Below are 12,730 nucleotides of genomic sequence, written 5' to 3' on the forward strand. Positions count from 1 at the left end.
AAATAGCCTTTTCTAAGCTGAAGAAGTGTTACCAGTGCTATGTCATTTATGTTCTGCTCCATTGCATCCTCTTTAAATGTAATGAAGTTATGAAGTTGCTTAGATGGAGAGAGTCTTTTGATTGGTGTTTAGGTGTTATACATGAATAGGTTAATATCTGTGAACCTCCCAGTTGGAACTTTCTAACACTAACTTACAGTTTTCATCAGAGATCAAAGTAATTTACTAACATAAATTATTTATACATAGGCCTGAAAGAAATTCATAATAACAATAAGGCACCTTCATGAGATAATCACCATACCAGAAGCACTCATCTGTACCTCATAGCCCTGCAGGGGTTTGTAATTATCTCCTGCAAACCACACCTCTAGTGATTGTTTTCTATTGCTTCATTGCAGTGCTGCCACTTGCAGTATTTTGCCTGACAAATATTTTTAAAATAAAAAAAAAAAAAAATACAAAGCAGCTTAGGAATAGAAAACTCTTGGCAGCAATGCAAAGAGGTAACATTAAAGTACAAGAAATATTCAAGAAAACTAGTTGTTACAGATTTTAATGAGAGCAAAAAAGTTCTACATGTGATTATGTAGGGATTTAAACAGGTATCTCTGCTTTTTCTTCAAGTTATTCACTGAAATGAGCCCATCATCTGCTGTCATTTCCCATGGCTTGCTGGTGATCTACGGCAAACTGGCTGTTTACATGGTCCTGTCTTCTTCTCCATGTTTCCTGCAGCTAAAATTACATTAGATGAGGATAAAAATGCATTGAATGCTCTCATAAAATTAATCTTCTGTGTAAACAATTGCAGTATTTGCACAGAAGCATAACATGGTTACAGATGGAGAAAGGCTGGTGAGAGGTGATGGTCTCTGTGGCAATAACTGTTTGTAAAATACCTTCTCCAGCTTCTGCTAAGGCACTCTGGTATTCTAGCACAATTTTATTGAGACACTTCAGTCTCAGTACAAACCTTAAAAAAAAACAAACAAACAAACAAACAAAAAAAAAAAACAGTAAGAACAATCAAGGAACCAATTGGCAATATGTCATTAATTCAAAAATTCCTTCCAAAATAGATGTTTAGATATTCTGTCAGTGAGGTACATTTCTGAGGAATACAAGTTCCTGTACTGCTACAACAGACATACTGCCTAGTCAATCTAGGGATGAGGGCAGAGCCCTTGAATGTTGGTTGATACTTGAGTACAAAAGCATCTGAGATGGGGGACCATGAAAAGCTTTCAAATATCCCGTTTCAGTCTTACTCAGCCCATGAGTCAGCCAGGCTAATTTAAACCAAGTCTACCATGTAATAGAACAGCAACAGCAAGGAACACCACGCGGCTGGGAGAGCTGTGATCATGATAACATGAATCAATAAGCAATTGATTTCTTCCATTCTGAGCAAGCTGCAAGTGATAGATCAACTTCACCATTAGCCCAGCCAACACACACTTCCCAAACCGAATGTCAGGGTAGCAGAAACATGCTTTGCTATCACCATGTCATTGCACACTCAGAGTCAAAAGTGAACTATGCTGAAATATGTATTTCCATGATCAGAATCTTTATAAAAGCCTATGCAGACAAAGAAGAATAGTGAGTCCTTTCTTAAAAATTCAGTTCATGCAGTGAAAGCCATCTTAGGTTATTTTAGATATGAGTTAAAAATGTAAATTTTGTGGTATCAGGATGTCTTCCTCTGAACAAAGTCATAACATCATTATGGCCCTCCTGGGTCAGATCAAGGTCTTTAAGATACCCTTTCCCAATATCCCCATTCCAGCCTGAAGAGTTGTAATCTCCTTAACTCTTCCTAATGCAGAAGCTGTATCATATTTTTCATCATTCTTGCTGCTTTTCTGGGAATATTTCCAAGTTCTACTATATCCTTTTTGAGGTGGAAGGATAGCATAACCACACCAGTCTTCAAGATACGAGCATGTGTGCATATCTTATACATGATACATACATTTAACATTATAAGCTTTTGTTTTGTTTCATTTTGTTCCACCTGATTGTTTCCTAATTATACACAACTTCTGTGTTTGTTCTATATGTTTTCTGGCCATGGTGAGCACACAGCTGATGGTTTTCAGGGATCTATCTATTACAATCCCAAGGTCTCTTTCCTGACTTGTAATAATCCATTCAGAGTCTATCACTTTATAGGTGTTGCATTATTATTGAAGTTTCCAAGTTTTTGCACATTAAAAGGATCCATAACTACATGATGCTGAGTAATTTTTAATATATAAGGTTCAAGTCCTTGAGCAAGAAAAACACAAGCAGATTCTTGTGTCCCCAAGAAACTCTTCTGAGACAGACCTACACACCTTTTGATGGGGGAAGATGTAAACTTTGAAGTATTGCTGAGTATCTGGAATGAATCCTTCAGATGGATATATTGCAGATGCTTATCCAAGCCTGGATAAAAAAAGTGTTTGTGTCTAAGAGCTATTGTGAGAAGAATATAAGGAAACCACAAAAGTAGAATAGATGCTTGTTATTCGGTAGGAATTTCATTTTCAAAAATGCTTGTGCACACAGATATTTAGATACGTTGCATAAAATTCAGCAAGTAAAACCTAGTTTAACACAGCATAGGCACTTTACTCTCAGTAGGAAGTACTTGTAAAAACAGTTATTGAGCATTTGTATAGCTAGACCTCTATATCTAACTGTTACCAGTGCTGAAAATTTGGCTTGGTGGTTAAAGCTCAGATTCTCATAAATGACATTTTGGTGCATTTTCCATGGTAAAATCCTTAGGATGTGGTCTGTCTTTTCTTTGTGACATTCCAACTACAACTGTGGACCCATGAGCAGTTACTTTCAGTAGTTTTCCCACAGCTTTTTTGATAAGGTTCTGCGTTTGTATCTTTCCTCTTGACTCTTTGAACCTGGTAAATTGCCGTGTCCTTCCTATATTTGTGGTATGGGGAAAAGGTGCATAATTTTTGCCAGAATTATCCAATGTCTTAACCAAAAGCCTGGATACACATCCAACACTTCTCAGCAATCAACCTTCCAATTTATCCTAACAAAACACTGGAGTCGAAGGGACTGATAAAAATGTACTTCACTGCCAGAATAAACTGTGGAAAACAGATATGTGCCATAAGGCCTTTGAAAGAGAAATAGTGCTGTCTAAAATGCCTATTGGACTGTTTAGTATAACATGATTCTTCTTGTTTTAAAGGAAACCTACTTACTCACCTAGAGATACCATTGTACCTGAAAGGAAGGAGGAAAGCAGCTCAGATCATCCTAAAGATCATTTCTAAGCAGTAGTCTGGTCTTTTATCTCCTATATCTGCAAGTTTAAATATATTATTCCTACCTTTAAAACGAAGTTCCTGTAATCCTGCCCATAATTCAGCCTCTCCCTCTTTGCCAGGACTGTTAGGAAAGTACTAAACAATGAGTGGCAAAAGGTTGTGTTTGGCAGGATCCCAGATGATAGTCTGCAAAGGCTGAAGGCAAAACTTCCAACCACTCCCGATGTGAAGAGGGATGCACTCCCTGCCTATCTGCCTTCCTGGTTTGCCTGTCTGATAGGAGACAGGCCTTTCTTATATTTATTGTTTTGTGCTTTGTGTTTTATCTACATTTTGCTTTTGTGACAAATCATGATGAGAAAGAACCAACATTACTCTTTTGCAGAAAACACCAGTGGTTGCATATGTGTGTTAATTGATTTCCAGTGAAACACAAACTGGAAAAAAATAATGACTTGTTTAATATTACAGAGCAAACAGTCTGGAATCCTGATTGTCCAAGGTGAAGTGGGGGGCAGTGCAGCTTGCTTTGCCGCCAGCACATCTTGTCATTTGGGTCCATCCAGGACAGTTGCTGTGAACTCCACTTGTTACAACAGACTTCATGTTACCAAGGATTTAACTTGTGGCAGACACGTTGTTAATTTGAATGGTTTGTTTTGCAACAGGAGATTGAAATGTAATCCTGTTTTTTCAAAATCATACTTTTAAAAGGTTCAAAATGATTTTTTAAAAAAATAACACAATGACTTGTTTGCTTTCACAGCAAGAAAAGCTGGGTGATATCTGCTTCTCCCTTCGCTATGTGCCTACTGCTGGCAAGCTGACTGTTGTCATTCTGGAGGCAAAGAACCTGAAGAAGATGGATGTTGGTGGACTGTCAGGTATGTGCATGAAAATCTGCTTGTAGACTTTGCGGGCTTGTAAGGCAGAAAAACAATTCATTTTCCATTGGAGATCTCGTGGTTGAGAGGGTAAGGGCTCTTGTTCACTGTCTGAAAAATGCATTTTGTGTTTTCTGAAACTTAAGGCATGACTGGGTATAACAGAACTCATTCTAGATTTAAAAAAAAGGAAATTCATTATACATCGCATTCCAGTCCAAGACAAGGTCTGAAGAGTTAAGCAGTCAGATAGCGCTCTCTGTACTTTCCTCCTCTCCTGTTGCCTGGAGATAAATATGGACTATTCAGGCAAGAGAAAAAGAAATCTGACTACAATTCCTATTGTCTGTTTAATCTCACAAAATGTGAACATTTCCCTACAATGTTACTGATAATACATAATAGAGGAACTCATCACAGGTCACTGTGCTGACTACTGTCTGAGGTGCTAGGATAATTGTTTCTGCATTTGAAGGACTCAGGTGTGATTGCTCCCATGCACAGATTTGGGATTGTTCTGCATTTACATGTACACCAGCAATCAAAATGACAGTCTTGCACTTGTGGGAGTCAATGAGGTTGATACCTACAAATAGTCCTCATAGTAAGGCTAAGCACGCAGTGAGTGAGGTGATGTATGCCATCTCTAAGGGAGGGCACAGTCAGCACGTGTGACACTAGGGCTGTGTCCTGGGGACCTGGCAGAGCTCCACATAGGCTTCTGTTCTCTGCTGTGTCTGGAATTCTCGGACACAAATTACTTTCTGAATTGCCAATTAGCTAAGACCAAATTAAATAACAAGAAGATGCTTCATAAGGAAAGGTCTTTGCAGGAGAAGTTTATTTTATATACCTTCTCTTAAAAACCACTGAACACTTTGACAGCTGTCACTAACACACATATGATATAATTGCTCATTTTGAATAAACAAGAAATAAACAAAATGATACAAGCAAGAGTGATATACAAAGTACACATCAGAATGGGGGCATGCTCGGAGTAAGCCTGGAGGTTTTGTTTACCACTTCTGATGAACAATAACAGGAGAGCCTTCATAAAGAGAAAGGAAACAACATCTCATACCAGTAGCCAGTTATCATTATTTATTTTACTTGCTTCTAAAGTCTTCCACTGTACAACAGCAGATATCATAAAACAGAAGACATCAAAATGTTGTTGTGGTTGTTACCTGAATCAAGTCTAACTTCTTGAACACCCATTCTAAAATGTGAACACAACACTAATTGTTTCGTCAACACCTGTACTGAACCAATTGCAAATTACAGTTCTTAAGAACATTTCCTTCATAATTGTTTCCTAAAGAAAAATTACATTCTCTTAGTGAGGAAGTGTGATACTTTGTGACTTAAGTAGAGGTCTAAGAGCCAGAATGTCTATACTCTTTCTCAAATTTTGAAAGACATGATGGATAATGGCTACAAAACCCGTAAGAGAAAGTGGCAGGAGAGGTACCAATGAACTGAAGATCTTCTATCAACTTGAAATGAAAAATATAATGCATTGTTGGAAATGAATGTGCTTACTCTCCTTTATGTGATGAAGTGCCAGAACAGAGTAAAGGACATTCAAATGTATTTCTAGGGGATGACAGGTTTTGTTCTTCTTTTTTAGGGTCATACCAAACTAGAAACATCTTGTACTCTCTGAGACAAACAAACCCAATGGGATACCATGGTTGTAGTAGGAATTCAAAAGTCCCTGACAGTGATAAATGGCAGTTAGTGTGGTACACCTGAGGCAGTAATTATAGATGAAATAACATTGGTTTAAAGTGGATACAGTATCTTTCATTAGGGAATTTATCTTTTGAATAAATTATGCAGAAATAACTTGAAATCCAGCTGAGCTTCTGTTATTATTCACACTAACTAATACCTAATCTCAGAGTAAGGTACTGTTAAGTGGTAGTGAAGGTGGCAGGATTTTATCTCAATTACGGAACACTTTCCCCACTAGTTCGTTATTTTCTCTAGACACTAAAATTGCTTTTCACTTCGCAGAACTGAAAGTTTTGCATTGCAGTGGAGGTGGGAAAACACTAACAATCAAATGTTATCTCAGACTGACTGCTACCTATATATTCAACAGCACTTACTGTCACCAAGGGGAGACCATTAGCAAGAGGTGAAAATTATGTAGGTGTCACAGATGAGAAAAAAAAATCTTAGACATTTGTCAAAAATTGCTGAGAAGTATCTAGTTTTTGAGTTTAGCATCTTTTATGTTATTCTATCCTATATTGGAGAAGATGCTGGAAAAGGAGAAGATGGACACTTGAAAATGGCTCCTCTTTCTCCTCCATCTAGCCTTTCTGTCTCTCAGTGGAGTTTATCTGCATTGCACAAAGGAGAAACAAGGCTCTGGCTCCTGCAGGAGGTCTGACAGCGCTGCCAAGCATTCACAGCAAACAGCAGGCAACTCTGCAGTCTCCTTCTGGCTGCTGCCCTGCATGTTTTAAGTATAACTGCTTCTAGTAAATATCTGCTATACCTTTGCTCCTCAGTGATGTGGAAAGCTTTAGCAATTATGCATCTGTTGTCCCAATACAAAGACCAAGTCAGTCACTGTGGTTCAGTAGTCTTCTGAACTTCTTGTTAATAATAATTTATTAAAAATTGGAATGCATCCATAATTGTGGTCAATCATACTTTAAAACATTATTGGTTTTCAACATGTATATTTATGCTGTGCAGAAACAGATCCCAGTTGAGAAAGCATGTATCAAAAGCAAGAGAACAATCAAAGTAGTTTTAAAATACCATCTTTCCTAGCATGGCTACAGTTGTTCTACTGGTGAAACCCTAATCCAGTTAGTCAGCCTATGTGTCCCATTTAATGGTTATGACAGTTGAAAAAGAAAAAAGAAAAAAAAAAAAAAAAAAGTCTTTATCTCCCACATTTTGAATGTTTCCATAAATTTTATTAACAGTCAAAAGCCTAGCATAAATTACTTCAGACAGATAATAAAAGACAACAAACTAATCATCAAATTCATTAGACTCCTTGTAGCAAAACCAGATCACCCATCTGAGCAATAAACTCCCAGGTCTTAAACTTAATTGCAACATCAGGCTGTGACTAAAGCAAACCTTGGCTCAAACACTGGAACTGTTCAGCCTGAGCTCATCAAGTCGCCACAACAAGTGGAAATTATTACTTCTGGTGAGGAAGGGCCTCTGGCAAACAATTATGCATGTTTTAAAATGGAATTTTAATTATTTAAATTATATTCAAATGCATTTTTAATGAAACTGACATCTGGCAGGTGATATGTAGGAATGTTAGCTATGAAGAAATTATTTCTATTTGTTGGAATTAGGTAAACCGGGGTTACATGGCTTTATAGGCATATTTCACCCAAAAGTTCTAAGAGGCTTAGAAGCTTATGTCTTACTGAAAATCAAGGGAACTTAGACTCCCAACTCACTGTATTTTTTTAATTGTCTTTAGAGGACTTACAAAACTGGAAGATTTCAAAACCAGCTTGCCATTTAATCTCTCCAAACAGCTGATAAAGACACAGTCCGATTCCTTGATAAGGGCACAGTGCAGCTCAGCAATGCATTTCAGTTTACAAGGGTTGTCTGTGAATTACAGTATGTTATTCAGGTTTACAATCCCTTCTGCTCCAGAAAGAGAGCAGAAATTATATTTATATTATTATACCTTGTGAGATATACAATTATAACTTGCGAGGTATTCATTTAAATCAGAATGGTAGTCATTTCAGTTACTGATTTAAATGAGCATGAAACTTTTATCTACATTCATTTTAATCTTTTGTTGTATTTGTATTTTTTAGTTGTTTTATAAAGAAAAAGAAATTGTAGCTTAACCCTTAGCAGGTCTGACAGCAGATTAATGCATACTGTAAAATAAATACAGTGTTTTTTTATTTTATAGGAAGAGTCCCAATATTAACACATGTTTATATAGCCAATTCTATAGATATCAATGTATTTAGTTGTAGCCTGCATTTATATTCATTTTTTATCCTAATATGAAATAAAAGCTTTCATTTCAATTTTCCAGCAGCTTTCCCTGCTTTGAATGAGAAATTGAAATATATTAGTTAAGACGAGCTGGCACCTGAACAAACTGTTGTTATGAGTGTTTCGCTACCCAAGGCTTAAATGCCTTTTCTTAAGAAGTTCAGTGTCTATATGTATTACTGACAAAATATTGTTCCATTTCTAAAAAGTTTCATCTCTTAGTAGCTGATAATAAGTGCAAGCTTTAACATAGCTTATTGTCTTTTTAAGATTAATTTCAGCAAGATTTATTTCTTCTAAAAAAAAAAAAAAAAAAAAGAAGACACTGCGTTTTTGTTTTATGTGTTGTTTTAGTATGCTTAGCTTTTAGTCAATCTAGTTACTAGGAATGTATCCTAGGACGAAGCTTTTTCTTCCTTTTATCTCTTTCGTGCTGCTGCCTCTCAACATGCCTGAGGTCAGACAATGGGGAGGTGGGGACCTAACTGGCATGGGCTCAGCTCCTGCTTAGGCACTGTGGGTTATAGGAATTATTCAGATTATAGAAAACCCTAAACTGTATCCATTTGTGCCAAATTAATGCTTAGGAAGAAATGCAAAGACTGATTGGATCCCTGTGATCTTCCTTCTGCAGGAAGCTGCAGATACAGACACAGAAGAGAAAGCAGCCCATAATCCAGCCCATGATGTGTGAAAGCTAATCTCAATATTTATGAGTTATAAATAGAAAATACATAGCACTTCTTTGTATCTGTCAAGCAAATACTATAAATCTGAACTATCTCCAGGGACCAAATTATAAAAAAGATTATAAACAATTTGTAAAATAAAAAATTGTTTAGAGACCGTTTCTTTGAAGACAGAATGAAGGCTCATGAATTATGCAGTCAGAGCATTCACTTTAATAACTTCATTAAAACATAAGAAACATTAAAAGCTATCTAACATGAATGTAATAATATGTGAAGAGAAATACACTTTTAGTGCCATGGCCTTGCTATAATCCATATTGTAAGCATAACTCCATGAATATTAAGGGAAGGGAAAACAGCCTTACTAAATGACAAAATTAAAACAAAAACACAACAGCTGCATTTACATATAGCCTTATCCAAAAGAATGCAACAGAGATCAGTACCAACAAATATTTGAAGATCTCTACTTTCAGTGAGTATTTCTACAGTATCTAATATTTCGATATCTCTACTGTAGTACACTGGCAGGCAGAACTTCCAACAGTAGATGGCTGCAACAATACATCTCTCTAACACTTGCAAAACAGCCTCGCTGCACAGTAAATTCACTTCGGGCTCCGACAGTGGTGATGGGATCAGTCACCAAATCTCTGTCATATAAAAATCCTTCTCTCCTGCACAGAACAACATTTCTGCCAGTGACATCTTCCCTAGGACTAGGGAGTGATGGGGGCAGGAGGGGTTGTCCGAAATAGTCCTCTTTCAATGGCTAAAAATGGTCTAAGCTTTCTTCTAATCACTACTCAAACCTTCAACATTAAATTGTGTGAAGTAATGAGCCTGATGAAGGTAATTCCAAAATCAAAACACAGTAAAAATTGCAACATATTCATCATAGAAACCATATTAATGGATACATGAACTCTGATATTTTAGGGCATTTTGGAGGTTCTTATGAGGAGGCTGTTAGCTAATTGTCCATTTTGGAGCAAGTACATTTCCACTAAATTTCCACTGAATCATTTGCCACAGGCTATTTCACACAACAATATATTGTATTAGATGAACCATCAAATGCAGCAGCTCCTACAAAGAAGCAAAGTCAAATTGTTCTGCTCTTTTTTTCCCTCTTACGCTTCAAATGAGGAAAAAGAGATTGTGCTATCTGATTACCAGTGAAGCTGGACAAAACCTGTAGGCATTGCTCTGAAATACCTTAGTAACCCTAGGACAAACATTGTGCCACAAAAGCTCCTGGGCTCAGGAGGTGTTTGAACAACTTCTTGATTTGAGAAAGGAAAGAAAGCTTATTGTACGTGTACATTTCCTTAATCATACATGCTGACCAAAGGTACAGGAGATCAGGACCCAGCTGTATGGACTTGGCCAGCAGTCAGAATTTTCTAGCATTGCTGTTGATTTCCTCCATCCTTCACCAAAAAAGAGAACCTGGAAACTTCTCATTCTTTTATTTGCATATTCACATCTAAATATTGCATTTTGTGTGTGTGTGTGCTTCTTTCTGATTAAATTATAGTATGTTTTTATTTAGTTATGCATTCCCAGAGCAAGTGTGAAGATGTGTGTGTTAATTACTTATATGAAAATAAGATGGTTAATACTTAGGTTTTCAAGCTCTACTAAAATTTCATAGCAATGTGAGTGGCTGTAAAATAGATGTAGAAATACTGTAGATAGATTCAGGCATCCTTAGGGAAATTAGTCAGTTCTCTTACGAGCAAGTTTAATTTATTTTTACTCTCTGAAAATGACAGTCTATTTCTTTCTTATTTTTTTTAATGGGTTGGAAGAAAAAATTAAAATATGGTCCCAAAAAGAAAACGTCATTTTTTCATCTCTATAAATACAGTTTAGATGGGTACTTAAATGATCACAGAAAGTGAAAAAAGTATAATCAAGGGTATTTCCTCTTCAGGACTACGTAAAGACATACACATTTTTAAGACAGCATAAGCATTATATTAGCACTGTTATGCAGCTGGAGTTTGATGAAGTTTATAGGACTTTCTGAAGAAACAAAAACAACTTTTAAATAAAATTTATATGTTACTTTAAATCACTCATGCATTTTTTCTTTGTTTAATCCCATGTGGGCAAGAAAGACAACTATTTTCTGCTAGGCCTTTATGTGGTTACTTCTTATAGGCCTCCTGACTCCATTTCCAAAGTGTAGCCACTTCGTGCATCTCAACAGAAAGAAACATTTCACAAATGAGACCCTTGATCCCAATCCTGAATTATGCCTGAAGCGAGCAGGTGCCATATATTGAAAAGGGAACTGCATGTCTCCATTGTGCTGAAAATACCTCTGTGAAAGTGGAGAAACTGTGTACTTTTAGTGTAATGAGAGAGAGGAAATAAGGTGGTCTGGCTTCTCTGTCAGTATCCTTATTTTACATACATGTTTTATCTGTGCTAGTTGTTCAAAGATGCTCACACATTTGGCAACCGCTGGCAGCTACAAGATTCCAACGAAAATGGTAGAGAAGCTTTCCCATTGCCAGTTCCAAAATTCACTTTCCAAAACCTTCCTACTGAAGGCAGAAGTCAAGTCCTGCCTTCTTCTTTTGATGCAATCCCCTCAAAAGTTCCCATTATCCTTCTCTAAGTAACAGGAGATAAATATAACCTTGTTGCTGACTGAGATTAACATGTCAGCATTCAGTTATTCTCATCATGCCTTTCATGCATCTCAGGAGGATTCACAGATCTCAGATCACAGATCTCAGAAGGATTCTCTTTCCAAATATTTTATCCCTCACTTTCGTTCTGTGATCCTATTGATGAGGTAGAAAAAACAGCATTTGGGCCTCATTCCAACCTGCCAGCATAGTCCCCGCTGTCTTAGAGCCACCCTACACTAGTTGTGTCAGTCACAGTGTTTTGATTAACTGCAAATTACCTGCCGACACAGTGGAAAACTGAAGCCTAGAAATGCCACTTTTCCTCCTTGCAAAGATGTTCCTATATGACGAAGGTGAGGATTTACCTGGGTTTAATTCCTAGGTACCCTTTCTTGTGCTTTTATTTATTAGCTGCTGAAGTCAACACTGCAGGTTTTTGTATCTTCTGTATCATGAGGAAGACATCTTTACATCTTCTTTGGAAAAAAAAAATGAACTGAGCTCTTCAGGCATATTATTGTAAAGCACATTTATCACTGAATTTCAAATATATTGAAGGGAAAGACATGGCTGGATATGAGTGAGGTATCTACACAAGCAACACCTCTATTTACATACTTAGTTTTTTTAGGACAGCTAAGATGGTGATAGTTTTGCAAAGCTAAAGGTAAGAGGAGTCTAAGGAATCTCCCCTAACAATGTGATTGTTTTTAAACTGAAAGCTGTGTTTGTTATTTATTATACAAGTGTTGTTGATAAGATGGTGCCAGATATGTTTCAACTGATGCATGTCAGCAATAGCAACACTGGCAATATGGAGGGAACATCTCCTGACATTTTATAGATGTTAGTCCAGGGATTGTAGTCCTTAGTAGGAAATTAAGATTTTATTCCATTTAAGATTTTATTTTTGTTTATTATGCTGCCTTTTTTATGTCTTGTTGAAGAATAAGGCTATTGTTCATTCCCTATTTGATTTTTTTGTTGTTGTTGTTTATGCTGAACTGTGTTCATATTTACAAAAAGCAATATTTTTTTGCTCCCTTTAAATCACAATCATTCGTATGCAGGTTTTTATTTGGCATCTTATCACATTAGATAGTAAAGTAATAAATGAAAAGTAAAATATATAATGATCATTCAGGAAAAACACAAATAAAGCACAGATCACATAGCAACTGTCCTGCGTGTATGCCAGCAGACAT

General features: G+C 36.6%; 1 protein-coding gene across 4 annotated transcripts in view; it reads left to right on the forward strand.

Moving 5' to 3' along the window:
- The window catches only part of SYT1 (synaptotagmin 1), a 359,307-nt gene that overhangs the window by 298,781 nt on the left and 47,796 nt on the right, over nucleotides 1–12,730 (forward strand). For all 4 annotated transcript variants that reach the window (XM_032184865.1, XM_032184880.1, XM_032184872.1 and 1 more), the window contains one exon: nucleotides 4,054–4,171. In XM_032184865.1, coding sequence (XP_032040756.1) covers nucleotides 4,054–4,171 — 118 coding nt within the window. The remainder of the gene's footprint in view (nucleotides 1–4,053; nucleotides 4,172–12,730) is intronic.

Source organism: Aythya fuligula, chromosome 1, assembly GCF_009819795.1.
Source record: "Aythya fuligula isolate bAytFul2 chromosome 1, bAytFul2.pri, whole genome shotgun sequence".
NCBI classification, from domain to species: domain Eukaryota; kingdom Metazoa; phylum Chordata; class Aves; order Anseriformes; family Anatidae; genus Aythya; species Aythya fuligula.